Source organism: Anser anser (assembly GCF_964211835.1).
Source record: "Anser anser genome assembly, chromosome: 8".
Taxonomy (NCBI): domain Eukaryota; kingdom Metazoa; phylum Chordata; class Aves; order Anseriformes; family Anatidae; genus Anser; species Anser anser.
The window spans coordinates 7,144,071-7,170,726 of record NC_139728.1 but is presented as its reverse complement, the minus strand read 5'-3'; the positions used below and the strand labels follow the sequence as shown (position 1 = coordinate 7,170,726).

The 26,656-nt window shown below is 35.9% G+C and overlaps 1 protein-coding gene across 15 annotated transcripts in view; it reads right to left on the bottom strand.

Annotated features, from left to right (window-relative positions):
* Positions 1–294: 294 nt before the first annotated feature.
* KCNT2 (potassium sodium-activated channel subfamily T member 2) overlaps positions 295–26,656 on the bottom strand; it is a 149,381-nt gene continuing 123,019 nt past the window's right edge. For 2 of the 15 annotated variants that reach the window (XM_083847277.1, XM_083847287.1), the window contains 7 exons: positions 24,366–24,467; positions 22,964–23,068; positions 21,433–21,561; positions 18,893–18,913; positions 17,018–17,318; positions 13,978–14,062; positions 10,066–11,687 (listed from right to left, as the gene is read on the bottom strand). In XM_083847277.1, coding sequence (XP_083703403.1) covers positions 11,576–11,687; positions 13,978–14,062; positions 17,018–17,318; positions 18,893–18,913; positions 21,433–21,561; positions 22,964–23,068; positions 24,366–24,467 — 855 coding nt within the window. In that variant the 3' untranslated portion in view covers positions 10,066–11,575. Of the gene's footprint in view, positions 2,160–3,791; positions 6,194–10,065; positions 11,688–13,977; positions 14,063–17,017; positions 17,319–18,892; positions 18,914–19,723; positions 19,985–21,432; positions 21,562–22,963; positions 23,069–23,158; positions 23,911–24,365; positions 24,468–26,656 lie in introns of those variants that run through there. The other 13 variants (XM_083847284.1, XM_083847282.1, XM_083847286.1 and 10 more) reach the window with 11 other exon arrangements.

Here is a 26,656-nt window from a genome sequence, read left to right as displayed (position 1 = left end):
TTATTTTGAAATTCTTTCAAAAACCTGAGATGAGGTAGGGTGGACAAGAAACTGGTGAGGTAGATCTTCACTCATGACTTCTCACATTCGTCTTTTTTTTTTTTTTTTTTTGAAGGCAAATGTCAACATTAGAAGAAACCACAATAAAAAGTACCATATTCATCTTTTCTTTTTCTTCCTCCTTTTCTACTTTTCTCTACTCATATTCATCTTACTTTTTATCATTTTAATAAGGCCTAGTTCTGGCTTCTTTCAACATATCTGAAATTAGGTTAAATTCTGAATGCAGTGTGTATACGTGTGCATGAATAAATGGTGTGTCACTGTGGCAACTTTAATATAGGTAGTGCTATTAACTCAAGTTTGCCACACAGTACATTTTAGAAAAATAATCCTCATGAATTCTAATTCTTTTGGTTTAATAGTATGGGTAATTCTTGTGGGTAAGAAATTTCTTTAAAATATATTTCATTTCTTCTTTTCTGAGAAGAATAGAAAACAAGGTGTGTATCTTGAGAGCTTCTTGGCATTTTAAAAGTCATAAGATAAATTGTAATTATTTTTTCATTATTGTTTACTGTTCTGTAATGTGAATGTCTGCTGCTATTTTAATAATTTTATCAAACTTGAAACAATAAATATTCTAGCTGCCTATTAGAAATGTTTTCTTAGAAGCTACTGTTCTTTCTACAGCAGATCCAGAATTTTATTTAATTGTGCTGTTAAAACCTACTGAAGTCAAAAGAGACGTTGACAAGACATTTTATCTTAAGAAAATCACAATGCAGAAGTACACTCAGAACATTGGAAATTATCTTTTGCTCTTTGTCTGCATTGACATTTTATTTAGCCTAGACAGTCATTTTCAACTCTGTATTGAACTTTTAGATGGCCAAAGGTACCTGCTCTGTGATTTATCACAATCCACAGCTCCAAGGCTATGAACACATAATCAATGATAATCTTTCATTAGATTTGAATTCATTCAATTACACATTAACATTTTGAAAAGTTTACATGAATTTAAGCTTTCTCCTATTTTTATAACCTACAAGGCAGGTAGCAATTGGAACAGCAACTACTATCTTTACTATAAATGTACGTATTTTTTGCATGTTTTAATAAATGTATGCATTTGAAATAAATATGTACTCTACAATCTATCGTATCTCCTAGGTGTTCACTATCCTGCTACTAGTATTGAAAGCAACCATACTGAAAGACTGGCAGGTTATTTTGCATTTATATACATATTAAAAATGATTATAATATTCTATTGAATTCACTTCCTTATTTTACATATATAGTCCAATATTTAAATAAAAAAAATAAAATATCTGAATAATAAGGTCTGCTATACATAAGAAAACTATTAATGCTGTATTTATTGTATTTAGATTTATTTCCTTCAGTAATCATCATACTGCATTTCTCTTGCTCAGGAAAAAAAGCCTGAAAATGAAATAATGAAGTTTTAAAGAGAATTTTTTTACTTCTATGAAAATGTTTTATAATTTATTCTAAAATGACATTATGAGATACGTTTAATACAAAAAGGAATTTTGAAGAAACAGAAGCCTGCAGATTGCTTCCATCTTCCTCTCATTGAGCGATACAATTACAAACTAACTTCCCTTCTGATAAAATATCTGTCCAATTAAAAGAACAACTTTTTGTGCACACTTTTACAGCTGCCAGCATGACTTACTATAGAAGATCCTTCTCCTATCCTTGGCAGTGCACCACGAGAAATGTTTTCCTGATTGCTTACAAGTCTTTTTCAGCAATAACTCTGATTTTTCTAATTTCTGAATTCTGATCACTTTACTGTTCTAGCTGAAATCAAAGGTCAATACATAAACAAATAAATAAAACAATTCTTATTGCAAGAAAATGGAGAACTACCAGCTGAAAATTAGACTGTTGGAAATTAAAAAAATATATATTTCCATTTCAACACAGTCATTTACATTTATTATTAATGAAAAAGATAAGATAAAATGCCTTTCTTGATATTGCTAATAGCAACTACTGCTTGTGAAACTCAGCACAGAAGGTCCATCAGGAAAACTTGGTGACATGAATCTGTAGTTCCAGGAGTTACGGTTGTTTGGTTGTTTATGCTGAGAGCTGACAGTCAGGGTCCAAATAAGGCCCTACTGAGAGAAAGCAAGCAATATCTTGATATTATTCAATAGGACAAGCTGAACTCTTACCACAACTTAAAACTTTGAGGAGTACTAATTGGGTTGCATCTTTGCGGGGGCAAAAGCTTTGTTATGAGGACAGATAGTTACGTTTTTTTAACACAATATATCTAATAGAAAAGCTCCTCAGGCCTCTTTCACCTTCTCCACAAAATTCTTTCACAGGCTGTTTTATAATTGGGCAGAAGCCTATTAAGAATAAGGAAAATAAATGATACATATCAGAAGAATACTTGGGTGATGAATACCTTCTATTTTGATCAGAAAATGTCTGTCTTTTTTCTGGAGACCTAGCTTTGAAAATTGTCAGTGGTTTTGTAATGATGAAGTATATACATTTAGAAGATGTCTACTTAGGCTCCATCTCAATGCACAGGGAATACATATACTATGTCCACCTAGTGTTTCATTGTTTGATATACGCAAAGTCCCATTTTCTCCTTGTCTGTACAATAACATAATTATAGATCTTATTACATTCAGACATATAAGCAGAAATTCTGTTGGGAAACACTGCAAAAGAGGAAACATATCTGTCAGGTAACAGGGAAAGACCCATAGTGGGCAATCTTTTCTTTCTTTGTCAGTGGACAAAGCAGCAAACGTGTTTATTCATTTTTGAAATGCAAACAGTGAAGCATATTTTCTCTGTCAAAACAGCTGGCTAAATACCACTTGGTATGTTAATTTGGTTTGGATGAGACTGATTAAGTCTGTTGTTTTAAATTATAGAAAAAGATCATATGCACTTGTTACACTGAAGAAAGAACAGTAAAGATGCAATGAAACAGATTTTCATTAACAGGTAATAATAAATTAATACATTAATATTATATTACTCAGAAGTAATTAGTCTAAATATTCTTTCATATTGCTCAGATTGCTTTCTAATGTGATTGAAGAAGAAAGCACACAGGGTATCCTATGCTAGTGATTGTCATTAGAAATATGGGTGGAAACTGCTTCCTTTTCAGAAAATCTAATATTAGGATTTGCCCAAACTCTCTTAATGTGTACAGCTGCGGTTACTCTCAGTAGTCAAATATATAGACAGTACCCCACACAAGATATCCATTCAGGTGTTATTATGGAGATATAATAAACTAGATGGAAACTAAATGCTGATAGAGTAATTTGACAGCAAGTTATTAAATTCTGTTTTAGGATATTCAGCCTTGTACAAAGTATCCTCATAGCTAAGGGAAAAATAACATGATGCTTAATAACCTTGCAGGCTAAAAGTTTCGATCAAAACATTTATGTAAGTAAATTACTTTCCAAATTTCTATCTGATTAAGAATGTAAATTATCTGCTAGTCGGACTGTTTCCTTTCATGGTTTTTTACTTCCTCTTGGTTAGCAGGTTATTTCTACATGTTGTCCACTGTGTCCAAGGATTTGAACAATTTAAAGAAAGTCCAGAGGAGAAAAATACACATTACCAGGAGTCTTAACCAAAATGACCAACAATGAAAACCTGAAGAAACTACAGCTTTTTTCTTTACTCCATCTTCTAATTTAAGGTTATGTTACGATAATATGCCAGCAATAGCTTAGCTGATCTGCCCTGTCATGGAGGTAAGGATGAGATTCTGCTTATCTTCCCCACATGTTATGATTCTGTAAGTATTAATCTTTGTCCAAAGACTGTTAGTGTCACCAAAGACTTCAAATGCCCAGGGGGATTATATTCAGAAAAGTAGACAGAAGGTTAAACACAGAAATACAAGAGCTGTCTGTATGAATTGCTTTATATATATTTTGTCAAACGTGGGGCTTTTTACTTCATGAGGAAATGTTACTCAGACAGAACACAAATTCAGAGGAAAATCACTTTGTATCTACAATACAGGAGTTTTAAATTACTATTTTAAGGTAGCTCAGGTTGTGTTTTTACTAACTGCTATTGCTTGACTTTTACTGAGACAAAAAAAAGGCATGTTAGGAACATTGTCATTGATTTCAGCAGGAAATGACACAGTCATGAAAAACTGCTAAAAACTCTGTAATTGCAATATTGGACAGGTTTAGTCATCAAATTTCATGTAATACATGTTCAATGAGAAAACACTTTACAAAATTTCCTTGGATGAAGAATTTTTCACTCTGTATTCAGTTTTTAAAAGTTATTTTTGGCACATTTTCAAATATAAAATTTACTTTAAAAAAATACAGTTGAAAGGAGGAAAAGAAGGGATTGTTTCATGACAAAGAAATAAATGAAGAAACCTATTTATTGATGGATTTTTAGTACAAGGCAAAAAATGTGTTGCTATAATACAATGCCCAGCAAATATATCATACAGATCCAAGAAAAAGTAAAAAATAATGAACTCTTCAAACTCTCTTACAAAAAGCTAAGTGTTTGTACAACTTTATTCATATCAGCACATATATCAGGAAAAGTCTTTTCCACTCTCTGTGTTCTGTAATACTAACTTCTCCACCACAGAAGAACTGATCCCTCTGAAAATGAATTTAAAGTTATAATCCATGAACAACTCCTGTATGTTACCAGGCTGAGGCACAAGCCCTATCAGAAAAGGCTGATAGAGTGAGGCTTTTCAACCTAGAGAAGAGGTGGCTTTGGGGGCACCTAACAGCAGCCCCTAGTAACTATGGGGAGGCTATCGAGATGGTGAACCCAGGCTCTGCACCGTGGTGTACGGTGGGAGGATGAGAGAGGAAGGGCATGCACTAAAATAAGAGAGGTTCAGATGATATACAGAACAAAATTCTTCCATTGAGTACAGGCAAGCAGTAGAGCTGGCTGCTCAGGGAGGCTGTGCAGTCTCCACCACTGGAGGGTTTCAGGACAAAGCCCTGAGCAACCTGATCAGAGCTCACAGCTGGCCCTGCTTTCAGCACGAGGATGGGGCTGCAGACTTCCTGAGCTTCCTTCCAAGTAGCATGATCCTGTGATTCTATGACTGTATGACATGATATATGATTGCAGGTACCTATCTAAAGCATGCTGAAATTCTGATTGCAATAGCATTTGGGTGAGAACCAAGACACACTCCAGTAATTATAATTCTTACTGAGAAAGGGCTTGATTCAGGATGCTGTACTAGAGCTGACAAAACTTGCTGATGCAAATTTTCTAATTAAGTCCCCCAAAAAGTGCTTATTTGGCGAGGTTTACTGAGTATGTCAAATTGATCATGTGTATTATGACTATGCAATTAGAATACTGTGGGCTCTAACAAATAGGGATATGGATCTGGCACCAGAAACAGAACAAGCTATTAAATACTGCTTGCTTTCTGTAATATGGTTTTCCTAAGCTATTTTTAAACATTTTTATCTGTTTCCTGAACAATAGACTCCTAAAAAAAAAGTGAGATTTGATTCTACATTAGTCATGGTACAAAAGCATTTTAAATTCATGTTTTTACTGTTGTACTGGAGGGAAATCTTTAAATTTTATTTTGTAGATGAAACAGATATGCCCTTTGTATGACATGGTGCAGGTTCTTTAAAACTGGTTTTAGATGCAGGTGGGTCTTCTAATTGGGGTGATTTACAAGCAAGCTGTAGGTTGTAGAGAAGTTTGTAAGTGTTATAGGGGAGTGCACGGGTTTGCTGGAGGTGAGTAAACTTACAGGAGTGGGAGAGAGGTAATGATAATTTGAGCCCTTATGGCAGGAAGTTGGAAAGGGTCAAGGCTGCGTGGTGGAATTCTTTAGGCAGGAGTGGGGACTCCGGACTCTTTCAAAATGCTAACTGAAAGGCTTAGTAGGCCTTCTGAGAGAGTATTCTGGTGCCAGGAAATGGGATAGAGTCTCTTACCTCTTTTAGTCCATGGGCTGGAACTTGCAAGCTCCCCTTTGCCTATAGAAGAGGCTTCAGTGTATTGGAGTGGTGCAAGCTGAGATCGGGCTCAGGTCAACTTGTTGCAGGTTGGGCTGGGGGCTTGTTCAGCCACTCTGGCTCCACTGGAGTTGCAGGCCTACTGGAAACAGTTCTGGGGGAGGCTGTACTCCCTATGGGGGAGGTTTGAGCAGCATAGTTCTCCTTTGAAACCATCTCCTTACAAGAAAGTCTTAATTATTTCAGAAGCACTCTTACTGATGTGGCTACAAGGATATTGGCAAAATATTTTTTCTGCAACAGATTCCTACACTCAGGTAAGACTAATCTCAGGAAATGTAAACAGAAGATAATCTTCTAATTCTGATACTGGCTGGTAAAAATGTAATATGTTTTGCATACATAAGTAACTTAAAATTATCTTTGGAAAAGATCATTAATAACTAGATTTTGTAATTGTTTTTATAATTGCTGGCATTTTGATTATTATCCTGCTTAGAAAGGAGAAAACTATAAATGTTCAGGTTACATTTTATCTGACATAGAACAACCACTTGTGTAGTTTAGTGTATAGAAACAGTCTATTCCAATATTTCCTATTCAGTGCAGTTTCTTATGGACGTATTCACAAAAAGCATAGAAGAAAAATTACAGTGCAATTAAATTTAAAAAGTAATCTTTTTGCCTCAGATATTATATTGATTTACACTTGTAATTGGGACTGTTTTCTAAATATTTGCATAGGATTTTAAGATGCCCAGAGAGAACTCATCATTTTAGCTGTTCTTAAGCTGAAATGCATTCCAAATGCCTTCCTTTTCTTTCTAGACATACTAATAAATTACTTGAAGAGGTTAGCCTGAAAACTGAAGTTGCTAAATGCAGAGTAGTATTTCATAAGCCACAAACACAGCAGGAGCATAGTAAAATTGTAGCAAGTGTCAAGTATGCAGAATATCTCAAAGCCCTGTGGATTATTTGAAGTCTTTGTTGACTGGTTCCTCTTAACGCTTATAGTTAGTTTATTGTGAATGAATAGTCTTCAATTGTACTGAACTCTTTATTTAATGTGAATTCACCATTTCTTAAAAGTATTTAAGTATTTTTCTAATTGCCCCTATAATAATGTGATGGAGGCTGCGCAGATGACAATAATGAAATTATACTAGGGGTGGGAAGTAGGAGATTACATAAAATGCTCAAATGGAGCTCAAGTCTTGTTGCTCATAAATGTTCATAAAGTCCAAATCTGTAATACGGCTGGTAAATAAAGTGTTTTTGTATGTTTCTAGCTATCATTTGTACCTCTATCTAGTCTTTTTCTTTCTTGTTGAAGTTGATAATAAGGAAGTTCTGCATGGTGATTTAAGGAATTTTCTGCAGAAACAAGCCCTGTTACAAACAAAGTAATCAACATCTCCTGTGCCTCCCCTCTGCCTCAGGTTAAAAACAAAAACAAACAAAAAAAACCATGGCTGCACTGGCCAGATAATGTTCACAGAAAAAAAAAAATCAGGTAGTTTATTAGTGGAACACTTAGCACCTGAGATGAATTGGATGGATAGATAAGAGTTTACCTCCATAGCTTGTCAGAGGATCAGTTTGGATGCAGTAACAAATGCTCTGGATTTGGCATGTCTTCTGTTTTAGAATATTGACCCTTTCCATTGGAGGAAAGGGTGGATTGTGAATGGGGCAAGCTCTAAGTAACTTGTGAGCATTGTTCAAACTGCTTCTGTGGAAATTCTCTTGGGTTATCAGTGGTGTCTTACCCATGTGTACACCATAAGGTTTTCTTCTAATGGACTAATGTCCTGCAACTGGTTCAGCTGCCATTTATTTGCTGGTTATGCAGAAGACCCATCTGGTGACTTGTGGTTCCTGAGGTCTCAAAACATTATTCTATTGAAAAGCTTCTGCACTTCATCACATCTTTCTGTTCTCCCTTTAATGTAACAGTCTTGAGCTAGTTCATCCAGAAATTTTATAAATTAAAAAAGGCAAACAAGCACAGACTACATGTGTATATATTTCTGTAAGATGTCAGTAGCTTACAGACAAATACCTATGCGTTGTAGTTTATTCTCCAAAATTGTCTTGGTGACTGATTTTAAATCACTATCCAGGCTAGTTTGAATACAGCATTGTAGTCACTTCCAGTACCACATGTGATCACATGCTGAAAGATTTCCCTATGCCACAGAACAGTGTCTTGAATGAAATTGACAATCCTCCTCTTCTGATTCTTTAATCATAGAAATTTTCCTTCTTGGTATGGGAACTGCCTCAGGAGCTGGCCCCAGCTGGATCAAAAGACAGAGATTCTATAACTGACCAATTTGTTCCCTAAGGCTAGTATTACCTTCCCTGGCAGAGATTATAACCGAATGCATGCTGATTCTACTTAACATGAGTTTTTTGAGGAGTCAGGTTGAGAAGATAGGCGTGACTTATGCTAGGCAGTCTCCTGTGTGCTTGGGCTATTTTCCTGTTGTGAATCTCCCCACCTTCTGTTTGGCTTGGTCTAGAAGCATTTAAAAGATGGTCATAGTTCTATTCTACTTTCATTTCAGGTGTCTGGTAGGAAGTAAAAACATTTTCAAATCTCAATGCTTATTAACATAAAGATTGAATTCAACTATTTTTGCATCTTGGGAGAGTGACAAGATCTACTTCCTACGTGCTGTCTCTAGCTGACACCTGAAGCTCTCCTAATTTTGTATAAATGGCTGGCTCAGAGTAGAGTTAGTTTCCTGCCTCTTCTACATTCATGGTCTCTGGACACCTAACTGGAATGCATTACTTCTGGCTCCAATTAACAACGAGACTGTCTCCAGGCCCTCTTATATGAAGCCTCATCCTGTGTGTGTGGTTGGAGAATAGGCCTGAAGACAAGTAGTGGGGAAGGAGGGAGGGGGGGATGCCTGACATGAGACCCATATAAAAACTTTAGTGGAATGTAGCTTTCTGGCAGCTCTACGTTATTTGAATTTCAATGATTCCACATGCAGCCACTGTGGAAAAAACTCAGGTTCCTTAGTATTGCTGCTTTGGGCTCTGCTTAACTAACCCCTGACGTATCCAGGACGTTATATGCATTAAAACAATTATTCTTATGAAGTTTGGTTTTGCTGAAATGGTGCTTACTTAAACAGATAGTAGTTGGCTCTGATACAGATTTAGATAACTTACTACCTTTCTGGCTAGCATTATGGGATATAGGTATATCCTAGATATAAGCAGACTTCCTGTCATTGTCGATGGTCTATATCAAACTTCAGAGATCTAAGTGTAGGTAGCATCTAAGAATAATTTATTTGGATGCTTCATAGGCAAACTAGTATAAATACTGAAGCATAAGCAATATGCGTTCTTGATTAAAGCATCTATCTAGAAACCAACAGTTTATCTAATAACTAAGTAATTAAAATTATCACTAAGGAAAGTTCTTTCAGTAAAGCAATTGATGCTTCAGTTGCATTCTACAAAAGTCCTTTCATTGGCACTGAATTTGCCTTCTAAGTAGAGAAAACTGAAGTGCTAAAGATATTCTGCCTGCCTTACTGTCCCCAAACAGAACAGGGAGCTTGCAAACGTGCCTACTGATGTAGGAGACAGCAACTATAGCACTGAGAGTTAACTTCTAATAGGTGAGAAGAACTGAAAAATGAACTTACATACTTTGTTCCAACTGATTTGTCAAAATGAATTATATATGCCCATTGATCCTTATACTAGATATGTATAGAACCTATAGTTGTACTGATTTTCGGTAGTGAATAGTAGTTGTACTAATTTTCAGTAGTGAAATTTCCTGTTAGAACTGGAACTCTTGTTCTCGTGCTAGTGTTCTGACAACTTCAGTCTATTCTAAGGCCTCTGTTTTCTTGTAAGTCAGTAATCTTAAAGCCATATGGAACAGTTAAGTTTCAGAAGAATTAAGAGGAAGAGAAGAAATAATAGAATATTTTCTGTCATTCCTAATATGAATGTGATTTGATTTCAACATTCTTGCAATGCTTATAAGCATAATTGCATCCATGAGTTTTTCTTTGGGTAACTTGGCATTTTATTTTTCAGAACAAAATCTGCCATGTAGTTGGTTTTCCGAATAATACAGAAGATAATATATTTTTTGAGTGGATTATTTCTGTACATGTAAGACATCAAGGGAATTCAAAGAATAATCTGTCTTTTCACTGTAGCCTGCATGTTAAATTTCTTGCACAGTTCTGTATGGATTGTTGTAGCAGTACTGCTATTGTTGTAGCAGTAGGGTTTTTACCTTAAGGATGCTCTTCCCCCTTTGTGATTGATGGCAAAGCAAGCATGTGATTTTGGAAGATCATACACAGTCATGTTTCCTCTGTAGAAGATTTGAGCAAAACTTCTGACTGAAGATTCTGTAGCAGCTTCAGGTGTTTTGTACACTAGTAGATTCTTTCTTGTGTACTTAATGCCAAAACTGAGCCTTCAAATCCATGGTGCTTTTCATGTAATGCAGTATTCCATTTGTTTTATGGAATGGGTAATAAGTTTCTCTCATTTTCAATATGATACATAATTTCATATAAAATTTATCACATTTGGGTAACCTGACTGGGCATATGCATACTTTGGACAGTTGCAGTTCTGTCATCATCATGGAGATAGGAAGGCTCTGTGATATGAATTGTTTCCTAGAGCGATGTTCTCTCTTCTGTATTATCTACTAAGGCTTCTCATTGACACCTCACTGAGGTTAAAAGGGTCGTTTTTCACCTGAGCTACCATTGTGTGCAGTTTCACATACAGTACCTTCCCAGGTTTTGCGGATAGGGGGGCTGTTTCTGTAATCCTAATAAAAGAGTCCTGCTTCAGTTGCTCTACAAAATGCTACCTTTTGAAACGCCTGTGTGAGACGATGGGGAATTGCTTCCAGGTGGGCTCCTCTGGGCTAATTTTTCAGTGGATGTGCCCCAGATCTGAACCTCTACGAGTGTGACTAAGCTGTGTCATCCTGTAAGCCCACAGAACATACACTGAAGTCCTAGAGGCAATGGGACCAAACTAGGCTTTTCTAATATATATAGGTGTCAAGCTAAGCTTGAATATTATCTCAAAGGCTGGACTCTTGATGCATACAGCCTCATTGGCACCTTTAGGTATTAACATATTTTCCGCTACAAATTATGCGTCATCTGTCTATGGGCATCAGATAATCTTTGAGGAGGTACATCAGGAGCTTAGTCACTGGCATGCTGTCACCTTGATAAATATGCATAGAAGCTTCTAAGTGAAACATATGTTGGAATCTATCACTTTCATCATTTCTTTATATTGGTTAAATCATAGGTTTCACAATTCTGCTAAGTTCAACTACCATACTGAACAGGCCATAAGCCTGACAGTCACTAAAATTAGAATTTCTAGAGATCATGTTTCTAAAGTTGGTGACTTACCCACTGTAAATTTGATTCCAAAATCTGAATAAAATGTACCACTCAGTTTTCAAAATGGTTGGTGGAAACTGTGTGTGTATAAAAGTGTCTCTTAATTTTGTGACGAATTACATATCAAAGTTGTGTTTCCTCCCTGGTATCTTGTCCCACTGTATTGCAGAAGCTGTCTTTTCGGCTGGGTGCTGTATTTGGAACATAAGCCAAGGGATCAGGTCGGATCAAGTATCTATAAAAAGAAATTACAACTCTTATTAAAAGCCTTGGTACAAGCAAGGATAAATAAACATAGACTGTTGTAATGTTGAAAAGGTTTGAGGAAGAATTAGATAGGCCTAGTTCCTGTTGGGTAGCTTGGAAATTTTGGCAATTCCACTTACGTTGTATAATAGTAAAGCCTTTCGCACCATCTGCCTAGGCATCATATATGTGTACTGGGTACAGCTAAACCTTAATTTTGACTGAGAGCCACTTTGATCTTTTAGATACATCAGCTCTGTTCCTTGGCATTCGCTATGGTCCTTGAACACACATTTGCTAGTAACTGTATTTCTTTATGCATCTCCTTTTACTCATTATGCCTTGAAGAAGGGACAAGCAGTTCACAGAGTTACTCTAAAAATAATGTTGTAAGGAATCAAGAGATTAGTTGTGCATAGTTAAAAGAACTAAAAAGCACAATGTTGATAATCTTGGTGTAGTCTGACAGGCTCAGGATGGACCCCTTAGTTTTGAGAAAGGACTTCTATTAGAACTAACAGCTGCAAGTACTGCTTTGGAGAGTACTGCAAGTACTCTTATTTCTAAATGCCGAGAAACTTTCCTCATATGCTAACTCAAAGTTGTATATTATCTAATATGCCTATGATAAATCACAAACATAATAGGATCATAGCAAATGTGAAGGACTTCAGTTGTATAAGTATAGGAATTCAGACAATGAAAGTTGAATCTATAGCCCTTTAAGGGCTTTTGTTTTTGTCATAGAGCTGCACAGAAGTAAATGGCTTAGATGGGATTAACTCACATTGGTCTGAAAGTGCAGGTAATAAGTGCAAAAAAAGAGTCATGTGCAGGAGGAAGTCTGGAAAATGTATTGAGAAACAGATGAAAAAAATGTGGGAAAACCAGCCTTCCAGATTGTCAGCAGGAAGGACAGAAAAAAAAAAAGTGTGACTAAAAGAAAACTGCTGTAGAAAGAACCACTTCTTCCTTGCCTTTCCACTAATTATCTCCTATTGCATGAGGGTAAACTAGCTGCCTAGTCAAGAGAACTAAAATTAATCTTAAAAAAGCCCTCGGCATAAACTGAGACACAAGCTCTGAGGCCCACTATCAGGAAATGAACATACATCAAGTTAGGCAACAGTATGTGCGTGTACAGGCTGAAGATGTGTAGGCACGACACAGCAAATTCAGTACCGCTGCAAAATTATGCACTCACTATTGAGTTGCTGTATACCTTGTTTTTTTGCAAAGGTGGAAAAAGAAAATGTGAACTCCTAGTCCACCTAGCTAGACTAGGAAACAGTACCTGCATTTACAGGTTAAATATTAGTAAATATCATACTGTGGAGTTCCGTGACAGTGAAAATACTGTTCTAAATCATTTCAACAAATTCTATAACTGTAGTTGCTGTTTAATAGTTTTTATGCTATACTTTTTATATACCACAATACTACAAGGCACTACAATGTAGTGTTTTTTTTCTTTTTGGTTGGTTTTGTTTTTTTAGTATCAATAGGGATAATAGTTCAGTCTTTCTGCTTGTGAGTAGATGGTGAGATGGGCTGGCACTGGTGTGGAGGGCCTTGCACAGGGACCCTGGAGCAGATGGAGGATATTAGTATAGCAAGGCAGGGGCAAAAGAGGCTAGAGACAAAAACAGCATAGGACCTGAACACAGTAATCACATCAAACTTCAGTATGAGAGAGTGGCAGATAATATATCTGAAATTCTTGAGCAGTTCAAACTTTGTGTTCACCTGTTTTTTCTCAGGTGGTCTTCAAAATTCCTGGTAAGCAAGTTAAAAAAATAAATAAATAAAAATAAAAAATGCTGCATTTAGATCCTGCCATTTGTTTGAATTATCATAAGCATGAATATTGCATGATATTTGGGGGAGAACTGCTTTTTATTTTAGTGGCATTTGAATCCATGAAGTAAAATCCCATTTGAAAACTCTGATTTGAAAAGTTATCTTTCTATTAAGACTGGAGAAATTTAATGAGAATGTTGATTCTATGAAGCCATCCAGTGAACTCAGGTAGATATTTTTATTATTTTTTTTGTTTAAATACACAGAGTAAGAAGAAGATGAGAGAATATGGAGGTAAAAGGATTATGAAATATGTATATTTTACATAATTATACATATAATTGGTTGTCTAAACAGAAGTCTCCATCTTATTTTTTTTGCGGGTATATGGGAAAGCGTGTTCCCCTGTAACAGCAGAAAAGTAATAAAATTTTCAGGTCTTGTGATTTCTGTGCTTAAACTTTTGTGCTTATACTTACACTATATCATTCAGCTCTAATCTTGTATCTGGAGAAGGATTGATCAGGATGTAAGAAAGGGTGTTCTGATGATCATTCATCTCATCTAGAGGAGAAAAATGCACATATCAAATCAGATTGAAAAACAAATTGTCATAAGTATAATTTCTGGTTAACTAATTCAATTAAAAGATCATCTTTGGCTCAGAGCGGTCGAAAGTATCAGGTGTCAAAGTGATATCAAATAAGTTTAGCAACTTTTCAAGTGTACTTGAATTGGAACTATCTGGCATAGCATCTTTTGATTTATCTCTCAAGATGCATTTTCTTTCTGGTGTTCTAAAAAATGTTCTTTTGCGCTTTTTTTCCACTCATACTAATTCTTAATACAACTCAATTTTATTTTGATTAAACAATCATTCATTTGGTTTCCATTGCTAAGAGGAAAGTAGGGTCTTCCATCCTCAGTTGGCATAAAGTTCAAGCCAAGGCTAAATGCTATCCATTTCCAAATTTGGTCAATATAAATCTCTCTTCACTTTCCCTAAGTGTCAAGGAAAATACTAATTTTCACTGTTATCACCTGTGCCAGTGGGTTGAAATATGAAAGCTCTATGAACAGCAATTGGAATTTCTTTATTGTATTTTTAACCATTCTTCTAATGCTATGCTGCATTGGCTGACAGAAATCCTTTTTTTTTTTTTTTGAAGGGGTTTTACTTAGCTTAGTCTCAGCACGCTTCTGTAGCTGTCACTGCTGTATCTTTTCTTTTGTATAACCTTTTCTTGATGTTTTTCATAAGTTGTTGTAGTGAGGCAATTTAATAGGAGAGGCATTTCATCTGTACTAATTGCTTCACTTTTAGGGAAAATGATGCAAAAGAGAACAGTCCCATCCTAGTTTCAGCACAATTTCTATATCGTGTTAATCAAGTATGCTTGATATATGGTCTCTAGGTTGAAAATTGCTGTTGGATATTTTCAACTACATGTAACTTTTTATGTGCTTGTACCACATTTTGCACTACTGTAAGCATGTCTGTCTAGAGAACAATTAGATAAACTCAGACTCTTAGCATAGGTGCAATTACACAGCTAAAATGGTCTTTAACAGTACAGCTTATTTTTGTAAAATGAAGCTGATGCAAAATATTGTAAAAAGTTACACAAACACATTCACCAGTATAGTAGCCTCATGGTAGTATAGTATCCTAGTATCATGCCTCAGCTAGAGGGCTTGCATGGCCAAAAATGTGTTGTGCCTCAGTTGGCATAAATTAATTCAGTTATTTGACTTTAGAATTGGAGTGCTTAGGGGTTTTTAGGTTATCAGTGTAAAGAAAACTGAAGATGTGAAATTAGGTATAGGATCATTCCTTTACATTGGGATATGTAAGCAGCTGTGACTTTGTTTCCTGTTTTTTCATTGCTCCCCACACATGCAGAAAGATGGTATTAAGGAATATGTTTAACTTCTGCAGGGAGTTAACTGGGAATGTCACAGTCCAGGTTAGCAGCTGGCTGCATGTGTAAAACTTAATTTTTATTTTCAGAATATGGTGTTCCTGGGGTGGTCAAAGTAGTTTCTTTATAATGAGATGCATCTGTAAGAAAACATGGAAGAGATAAAAGTTTGTAAATCAGAATCAGGGCACATAAATTTGTATTAGCTAAAGCATCTACCTATCAAGATTTTGCTGTTCTGAATATAATATAATGGTTTTAAGTAATTAAATGAACATTTGCTGTAAGCTCTTAGCTAGGATTTTAAAAGAAAAGTAGGAATCAACCAAAGTTCTCCTGTGACTAGTATAAACATGAACAATATTTACAAAACTTCTTGGGGTTGATTAAATATTACTGTGGCCTGTGTCACTCCTGGAAAATATTTAGTCCTGATTCTTCCAGCAGACTCATATAGTATCCACAAATTAAAGTGGGAGTAGTAATTATCCAGTTGGAGTCTGAGATAAAGAGCTTGTCTGTAAATTGTAAAGATTAAACAAAATTATAGCCGTGTATTCTGTAGTAGCTTTTTCTCTCGATGAAGTTAATGTGTACATAGCAACAATAAGAACCACGTCTGGGTAGTACATTGCTGTTGGTTAAAGGATGTCCCAACCCTGCATTAATAGAATGGGCCAATAAGAATATTTATTTTATAGGAGATACTGTTTACCTTCCGCTAATGGATACTTTAGGTATAGGTAAAATGTAAATATAATTGTGTTGAAAAATCAGTACTAATGCATTTGTCAAGCAATGTTTTTGATGCTTTGAATGTAAATTGAGTATGGGAACTGCAGTGTTGGTTCTTCTGAACAAGCACTAAGCTTCATATTGGACCTACCCTGCAGACAGAAAAGATGGGAGATGAAGAAATTGTTGCTTTTCCTAGGAAAACTAGAACCCATAGCTCTGAGGATTTCCACAAAACACACTATGAAGCCAAGGCTGTAGACAGCCATCCCAGGCAGCTATTGTGCATAAAGTTTAGGAGGTTGTTACAGAACTCTTGTCAATAGAGTTGTTTTTTTAAAAATTAAAATTAGTTTTGCTGGAAAAAGACATATTTTATGAAAACAACATCTAAAGACCTAGTGAAACGTGCTTCATAAAAATGCCTTTAATATGACACTTTTGTGTTCATTTTAAAAACACAGAGAAAATGTATCCTCCTTCACACAAACAACTCCCCACCTTGACAGAATCACAAACTTCACAATAGCTCTCTTCATTTATGTTTCAGTAAGTTTGTGGAAATACGGAGCAGTTGTTCAATGACAAAGGAATATTTATATATTCTGCATACACATATATATGCTAAATTTAAATATGACTGAGGTGGTCATATTTATTTAAAGCTCATATATTCTGAGCTTTCATCTGAAAATAGGAATGGGTGATAATAGAGCTGATTTAAAAAAAAAAAAAAGGGAGCAAGTTTTGTTTAAAAGAAATTACCACAAGCTTATTTTACTTATGGCACACTGTTCTTTAAAAAAAATTTTTTGTATAATGCTAATATTTTTATTAATTTTAAGGATTAAATTAATCATACCATATCCTGCTGGAGAAAGGCCCAGGTGCTTCATTCTATTTTTCACAAGTTCAGCAAGTTCCTGTCTTTCTGATCTCCTATAAAGATTCATTCGCTGCTGGCTTATCTTCTCAGCTGTTTTACCAGAGTGTCTTGGTACTCTTCGGCTCAGCCGTCGGGCCCACTGCATGCTTTTTCGTCGTAACAAAGGATGATCAGATTGATCACTAGATGTTGAGTTACGATGATTACTGCGATAATTAAAGTGCTCTCTGGTGTCTTTAGTGTCTTCCCATTCTTCCACACTAATAGAGATTTGAGACTTGAAAGGAGAATGACAAGAGAAATTAAGAGGTTTAAAAAATGGAGGCAGAATAAAACATTCATTAGTTGTAATGGAGCTGAGGGAATTTAGTTGTTCATAGTTACCAAATGTTCCTGAGTTGCTTACTCTCTACTAGACTTTTTTTTTTTTAATGCAAAAGGCTAACATTTATATAATGCAATTTAAATTGAGCCTTAATTAATGCCTGATTCCATTTTGATTCTGAGAATAAGAACTGTAGCCTTCTGGTACTGCCTTTCCCAGATCTAGGAACCAACTCTGAATGAATTCTACTTTCCTCCAAGCATTTAACTTTTTTTAATTTTAAAAAAATATTCAAGTTGTAACTGCTTTGACTGCACCATTTTGAGTGCTCTCTTAAGACTACAGGTGAAAATTGCCTGTTACCAGTGTCTCATTTCCAGGTATTTTTGATCTACCAGCACATGATTTCTGGAATACATCTGTGCCTGAAGATGTATGCAATATTCTAAAGTGTGATTTAGAGCACCTCTTCCAAATGTGGTAATCTATAGTTCCTACCTTGAGATATAGTTACGTTGCTTTTTAGCAACGATATTGTAACAAAGCAGACTTAAAAGGGCCAAAATCTGGCCCTCTATTGCTGTTTTCTTCATGCCACCCAACTGTGACCAATAGTACGCTTTGTGCAATCACACAAAGCAGTACTAAAATAACTCAGGTGAATGGACTACATACGCAGTTGTAACATACGCAAAAAAAGAAAATAAGGAAGATGAGGAAACATTTCAGAAGATCACTTTAAAATTATTTTAATTACAATTTTAGATTTAACTAATACTTTTGGATTCTATTTTCAAAAAAAAAAACCCTACTTCCTTATAATCTTGAGCTGTTGTGATATTTAAAACATGTCTTTCTTTGGCACTGAAATAGTGAAGCCCTCACCAATATCCTGATATCACTGTGGTCTTATTACCCAGTTACTGATGCCAGTTTGATGTGTTGTGGGTTGTTTTTTTTGTTTTTAAATCCAAAACAAAGATGACTTTTAAAGTTGGGTTTGGGTTACTTTATATGAAACCCCAATAATAGAAAGAGTTCATAATACATTCAAAGTGATCAGTGAATATACCAAATTTATTTGAAGAGCTACTGAGGTTCTAAAGATCTTTTCCTATTAAAATAAAATCTGAAGGCAAGATTCTGTTGACCTTGTCAGTAGTGTTGAAAATTTTGCTCCACCAGCAACCTGAACCAGGTTTAAGTGTAGCCACATATTCTTTATGATAAACTTGGGGATTTTTGTCCATTAGCAGTTAATGCGTTTAGGATCAAGGTTTTCAGCTCACTGTGAAGATGATCTGTTATCTTCAGGATTCAATAGGAATAGCCTACCAAATCTCATTGGGCTTTTTTTTAAGTCATTCTGTCAGCTTTCAAATTTTCAATAAGATGTTTGTGTACAGAACAATGTTGCTTTAAGCTTTATTTATTCAAGGATGTTCCATCGCATAGTTCTATTTCCTGTAAGGATTTCACTCCCGGGGTGTGACTCAGAAACAGGCAGACAATAAGCAAATACTTACTTGTGAAGCCGTTTCTCGTGACTGACAATGGAAGGGGTGGGGGGAACAAAACAAAAGACAATTTAAACTGAAGTGAATCTAAAGAAGCAAACATGGAGTATTTAACAGCAACCACAGAAAATCAATTACACAGGTAGTAAGGAAGATCCCATATCTCTCTTCTTAATTAAATGGAAATAGATGGAATCTATCTAACCAGCTCATTGTGTGGCAAACTAGATTTTCACGTTCTTTAGCAACTAGATCACTGAAAACTTTATTTTTAGGGGAAAGTCATGTATCTGTTTGTCAGAGTGAAGTGAGGGTGTCTTATTTAGATAGTACAAAAAAGGTTTCAAAGGAGAACTAGTGCATATAGAAATAATAATTGTATATTTTGTTCTTGTGAATCAAGTTAAACATTAACTGCCTGCTCCAACATATACGCAATACAAATTAAGTTTTATATGTCTGTTTAAAATCAAATTGATATACACTTTTGAGGTTCCGCATTAGAAACCTTCAATTTATGGCTAGAAATTCATCATTTCTAACAACAATAACAAAAAAATATACTAATTTATATTTCTCTAACCTCCACTTTAAAGACCTCATCAAACAGTATTTTAAAGCTGTTTTCTGGTTTAATATATTGAAAAGCTAAACGATAGCTCACACTAATACTATTTATTAAATTAGTTGGATATTAATAATGGAATAGCTCTGCAGAAAGATTACAAATTTCAGAATTTCTCCATTCACCACAGAAGCAGAGCCAGATGTGATGCTTCTACATATTCTGGGGAAGAGCTAGGTTAGGAAAGACTCCTGTGCCTCTGTAGAAAGGTAAGGTTTTCACGAATGCTCACCCACTGAACAAGAAACTGTTGGAGTATGTACATGTGGGAAATACTGCTGGGGGTCTGCATTCGGATTCCGGAGCTTTTTAAAATGGTTAATAAATGTTTTTACTTTAATAAACAGAGATATTGCCACTCTTCCACTTGAATCCAGTACGTGACAACTTGGGAATTTAACTAGATGTCTTTATTTTTTTCCAACTCTTCCTCTGTCTGATTTATCTCAAACTCTTCAGGAGACTACCAATGGAACCTGTCAGGAAGTAATAGCAGGAGGTTGTTTTGTTTTGTTTTGTTTTTTTAATTGATTCTTTGTAAAAGATGATTATCCTCCCCAGAAAATCTGGGCCTGGTCTGATCAGGTATTCAAGCACTAAAGTACAGGCTTCAAAGGTTCCCCGTGTTATGGTAAAATTGTGAGTTTAGAGTTAACTGACTGACTTTTAAACCTTGTTTTTCAGTAAAGCCTTTGAAAGTCTTATCCGTGTTTTAATGAATTCTTAGTTTGCCATGTCCTGTGCTCTGATGAAGGTTATGACAACTTTTTTTTCATATTAGCGGCAACAGCAGTGATTTTGCCTATATTCTTCTCAAAGGGATTTTGATGGATTGTGTTAATGCTGCTAAATTTAAAGTCACCTGACATTATTGCAAGTGCAGAGCACACTAGGTAAGCTGTAAAAGCCACCTGGAGCAGTATTGGTGGTCCACAAAAAGTCACTAGTCAACTTGGAATCTTGCACAGCCTCTTGTAACCCTTATTTTTAAGTTAACTTTAAACAAATGTTTGTACTTGCTTCAAGATAAAGCCTGTAGTTAAATGGCTTAATGTTTTATAACCTTTTTCTGAAATACAGAAGAGAATATAAATCGTCTATATTGGAAATCTGTAAACTGAGATTGTATTTCAGAAGCAGAAAAATTTTGTTGCAAATTAGAGCCATATTTGAATCATGGTTTAATGAGATGGCAGTATTAATGCTCGCGTAAACAAATGGCTTATGGATAAGAGATACGGAAGCTGCACAAACAAAAAATGAAAATGAGCGATGTAGGACCATCATCAGCACATTTGTTAAATAGGAAAGAGAGTATCGATATTGATATGTGTGTGTATGTACACACACAGGGAGAAATATGTATTTATATGGCAGACACGTATACAAAAATAACACCTAACAGCCAAGGTTAAAGAAATACCATTATATTTTTAATAACAATTTTATTCTCTAGTTCATTTCTAGTTACAAATTCATATGAATACTGAAATGCCACCTGTTTGGGTTAGTGTGTTGACATTCTTGTTGCACCTGATACAGGACCTGGTCATACAGCTTGTTATGGATATTGTTGTTGATCACTACATGCAAGTTCAGCCTAGTTCTAGCTATCATAGCCTGTCCTACCTGTTCCTGAGCTGTATTTGCTTTTTAGTTAGTCACTTCATAGATGAGCATTGGAATGAAAATCTGTACATAAACTGGGTCTGATACGTGGTCTGGGCCTTGTGTTAATCTGACTGTACACATGCCAGCAGAGGGAGACCTTAGTGGGTTGGAATTAAGTGCATTTGCAGACATGGCACCCCCAATGTTCTTTAAATAAGTGGTTCCAATTTTTACGAGGTCCGTTTAAAAACAAATAAATAAATAAATCTTGAATACTCTGTAACCAACTCCAAAGTATAGTAAAGTGACATACCTCAGATGTTGTAAGCTTTTGAGATTCTGTCCTATAGACTCCAATTGGAATGTCTCCTGTAGAAGAGCAAAGTTTCTGATATAGTCTGGCATATGTCCTAATCCACAGATCTTCTTCTGTGATTTTCATCTGAACAAACAATAATAGGAAGGAAAACTTTAACTCATGATGGCTTATATGGTTCATTATACTACTCTTGAGAAAAATTGACAACTAAATGCTGGCTGGTAACGATCATATTGTAGAGTTGCACCTTTCATTCACAATAAATTTGAAATTTCTATCAAGTTTGTAGATGCTGTTCCTTTGTTCTCTGGTAGACATTGCGGTGCAAGTGGTTCAGTCATTTGGTAATTACTTCTGTCTTTGTTTTAAAATTATTTAAACTTTAAAATTATTTAAACTGGATGGTATCCCTCATCCAGTGTTCATTATCTGAGTAAAATATAAAAAGAATAATAAATATAAAAAGAATGAACTACATATCAGCAGTAGTTAGAACCTGTTGATGGACAGACTGAAGAACAAGCAAATATTTTGAATGCTGCCAGATAACTGTTCTTTAGACAGCAAGCTCAGTATTTGGGGAGAAAGAAGGTGGAGAAAGCAATACACTAAGCATAAATGGTATAAAAAATTTCCTAAGTTAATTTGAAGTCATGAAATATTTGAAAAACTTTATTTCAAGATATTTATGAGTCCCTTATCAAAGGTTAAACTAACTGGCATTCCACTGTAACAAAGTTTGCTGATTGGCCAACAAACACTAAAGTGCTTCTTTTAAAAACCAAACTTCTTCAGCCAATGTTGATCAGAGAAAAGGTAACTTTATTTTTGAGAGCAACAGCCTGCAATTCTTTATATTTTCCCAGAAAGCAACTAGTAAACAACTCACCTATGTTTGCTACCTTGGTGTGGGAGAAAACAAAGTTGGGTGGAGTAACCCACTTAAACATATTTAACTCTGCATAGGGAATATAGAGACACCTGAACAAAATAATTTGAACATCAGTAACATATACTAAATTACTTCAGTTTAGGTATGTGTGTAGATATATATTTATATAAAGTCCAATTTTTCCCTTCATTACCTATGATGGAAACAGGTATTGTCAAACAGCATTGTATATTAAGTGCTAGTCAGGCTCTACAGGCAGGTAGAGTTTCCTATTTTTGATATATTTGGTTATTAAAATTGGTTGCTGAACTGCCATCTACATTAAAAAAAGGGGGGAGGAGGGAGCAAAAACAACAGCAAAACTTGCACTTCTGTGTTTTCCTGTCTTTCCTGTTTTCTTTTATGCTTTATAGAATGTGTTGTGGGTTTTAGGGGTAGGGAATGTTTTTTGCTTTGGACGTAACTAAAACCAGACACATTTTCGACCTATTTTACCTGTCTTCTCCCCAGTGAAAAAGGAAACAGATGGCCTTTCTTGGACTTTCACAAAGGAAACTGCTCTACAAAGAAAGTAGAGGTGTTTTGCAGACAATACAGAATATTATTTGTTATTCTGTAATATCAATAATTTACCTTTTTTTTTTTTAAACTTACAGAACAAAGAAACCCAGATCCTGGTGTGGTATCAAGTCCCAGCAGAAGTCTTGTGATAGAAATCATATAATCTTTCACAAATGACTGCAAGATTTTTAACAGGAAAGACAGAGAAGAAAGAAAACTTTAATGAACAGATGAGCAGGTAACCATATGCACCATGTGTGAATGCTAAACAAATTGCACATCTGCATTTAAAATCAATCTCTTTATATTTTAGATATCTTAATCATTGTAGAAATAACTATTTATGCATGCTGAATCTACTGACAGGAAAAATATATATATATGTTTTTTGGTTCTGCATATGTATACAAAAAGATTCAGAGAGACCAGAGAGACTAAGGTATAATGAGGAAGCCTGAAAACTAAGATGCATGTAGATGTAACATCAGTGGAAGTAAGATGTTAGCTTTGTTGATTATGAAATTAAAAGAACTATCTTCAGTGCAGATGAAATGCTGTCTTATGTTAGATGGAGCTGCAGTACTGAGTAGTGGATAATGCTAAGGTGAGACTGCTATTATTTTAATTCAAACTGGAGCCATTTGTCTTTGCTGATCCAGCTAATGTTTAAAGTAGATCTGCCTTATCTCAGTTTAGGCTTGTTGCTCTAACAAAGTGTTTTACTGATTGGCAGAAAGGTGGAAATTAGATATGACTAAGCAAACTAAATGTAGAAGTGCAGGCTAAGACCAGGAATAGACATTAGATCAGCTAAAACCATGAATGTTTCTCCTCCTTATCAGTTGGGCTGCTGGAATCGGAGGACTGTGTGTGCTCTGCAGACTTTTATAGGACTGTTCATTGCCACCTCTTGGGTATAGTAGCGCAGCATTGAAGGCAGGTTATCTTTCCTTCTTGGAACACAACTTGCAGCTAGTTGTTCTTTGGCTTTAAAGTGTGATGGCTGGTCATCTGAAGGTCTAGTTGACAAGAGTAAGAAGAGGCTGGCTGGTAAGATGGCTGGTAAATTACTCATGCAAATATTTCTGTTGATTTTTGTGGTTAGACATGCTACTTTGTGGGAAAGGGCACTGACTTTTTGTTGCAGAATACAAGTGTTAACAGCCTGTATAATGTGTATTTTATACAGTTTGAATCAAAATTATCCATCTCACCAGACTCTAGAGAGTTTCATAGCAAGTATCATATTGTTTAAAAGCAGAATTCATTCAATGAGGGTAATTTGGGGGCTTGATTACTGTAATAGCAAGGTCACATGGAGCATGCTCCACTGATCCGTCTTTGACGGCTCCTGGCACAGACACCTACATTAATGGCTTACATGTAGGAAAACAGGGTCATCTGACAATTACGTACAATAAAACGGGTGGTAAGAATGCATGTTATCTACGTTGAGAGAAGACAGTCACAATACCTGATATAGCAGTGTGTCCAACATACTGATGCTGAAAACCCTGCCAGCAGCAAAAGGCAGTCGAAACATAAATGCCAAATTAGATCCCTTCTCCCGCTCTTTCTGTATAGAAATGAATAATAAAAAAATCATAATTTTAGTGCTGCTTTTGGAAGGATTATAATATCAAACTGATATTACCTTGGAAGAGACCAAAAGTGTAAAATCCCTTTACCCTGAATTATAGTTTCCACAAATATGTAGCACCTGTGTTCAATACTTAGTTTTTCAAGTTGAAAGATTTTGTTTAATGCATACATTGTTTCAATCTTCACATCTGCAGTTGCACAGGGACTTTCTACCAGATCATTTTAAACAAAGATTGTGGGATTTCAACTGTGCTTAAAGCAAAGCTCTTGTTATTCCTGATCCAAATTTCTTGATGCTGACAGTGTACTCTTGTTGAGATCCAGAAAGTCTACTAGGGATGTGAACATGAAACATAACGGAATCTGATTCAAAAGGGAAGAAATAGTATTTCAGATAACGTGAGAGGAGATCAGATGTGGACTAGGGCAGAAACTTCTTGTTCTGATACTTCTAGGGAAGGGAAGCAAAAGAACATAATTATGTTATGTTATTTCTTTTTCGTATCACAACTCGTGTAGAGACACCACACCAATGTGCTTCTTAATCCTTTAGTTATTTGTGAAACTACAGGCTGGAAATGATCTTGCTGTTTTAAGGAGAGAGAATGCATCAAGCTTTTGGTTCAGAGATGTCATGAAGAATGAGATGTGTTCTCAAAGTACAGAAATGTTACATAGCTTGTAATTAAGACACATATCCATCACATATATGCACCAGTACATGCTTGCTACTGACAGGCTCAAAAGTAGCTTTGCAGAACAGAACATGGGGGTCCTGGTGGACACCAAGTTAAACGAGGCTAATAGTGTCTTGGGCAATAGGAGGAGTGTGCAACCAGGTTGAGGCAGGTGATCCTGCACCTCTTCTCAGCACTGGTGAGGTCACACCTGGAATACTGTGTCCTGAGCTCACCAGTAGAAAAGAGGCACAGACATACTGGAGAGACTCTGGCAAAGCATCACGATGATGGACTGGAGCTTCTCTCCTGTAAAGAAAGGCTGAGAAAGTTGGGACTGTTTAGCCTGGAGAAGAGAAGGTTCAGGGCAGGGGAGGTGGTGAGGGTGCTTGTATGTATCTCATTAATGTGTACAAATATCTGAAGAGAGGATGTGAAGATGGTGGAGTGAGGCTCTTTTCAGTGGTGCTTGGTGGCAGGACAAGAGGCAGTGGGCACAAACTGAAATACAAGTAACTCTTTGTGAACATAAGGAAACAATTTTTTTTTAGTATGAGGGTGATAGAACAGTGAAACAGCTTGTAGAGCCTCCTTGGAGATATGCACTGGAACAAGCATTGCCAAATTAAAATGTATGCTTAAATGATGGCATTAGTGTAGAAAGTCATATCTCCTACTCTTCCTGAGCACTCACCTGACAGCATCAGATAAACCAATGCAACTCATTAACTCACAACTTACTCCTAACCAGGCTGGCAAAGAAATTAACTTTGCCAAACAGACTGCATCTCTCACTAGCAGTTCTTGTTGCTCAAAGAGGGATCCAGAATCTTACAAAGTGCTACCAGTGACTGAAGTCATGATAACCAGTTGTTAATTCACAAGATATATCCATACCAAGCACTATCTGAATGATGGAAACTAGCCTCCAGAACTCTGGCTGGGTTGAGGTAGCTGATTTGCTGTAGGTACCTCTCCAGCAGGACGTGGGGAGGACCAAGGCTTGCTGTGTCCATCTGTTGTTGTGCAGTCCCACACTGCCTGGAACACAGTTTCTGGGTTCCCTTTGTGACCCTGCGATGTTAACTGCTCTGATAACAGCTGAAGTCTGTTTCAAGTCTGTCAGTTGCATTCCTGCTGACTAGCGAAGTAAGTTTTCCACAAAACAGACAATTATTCCCTAATCATCAGACAGGTCAAAACTAAAGGTGCAGGCCCATTACTATTAAAAAAATAAATAAATCATGTTATGGCAAATTACTAATAAGCAGGCCTCTCTGTTCTACATGCATATGTCTCAGTGTCTACCATAATCATCAGCATGGAAAGACTTGCAGTTAAAATGTTCAACTACACTTTCCTTCCTTTTAAAGATCCGATTTCCATACTATTCAGCTTAGGTTTATTCTCATACTTGTCAACCCACTTTAGTACACTGGACATTGTGCATAGACTCTACAAACAAATAACCAGGTATCCAAACCAA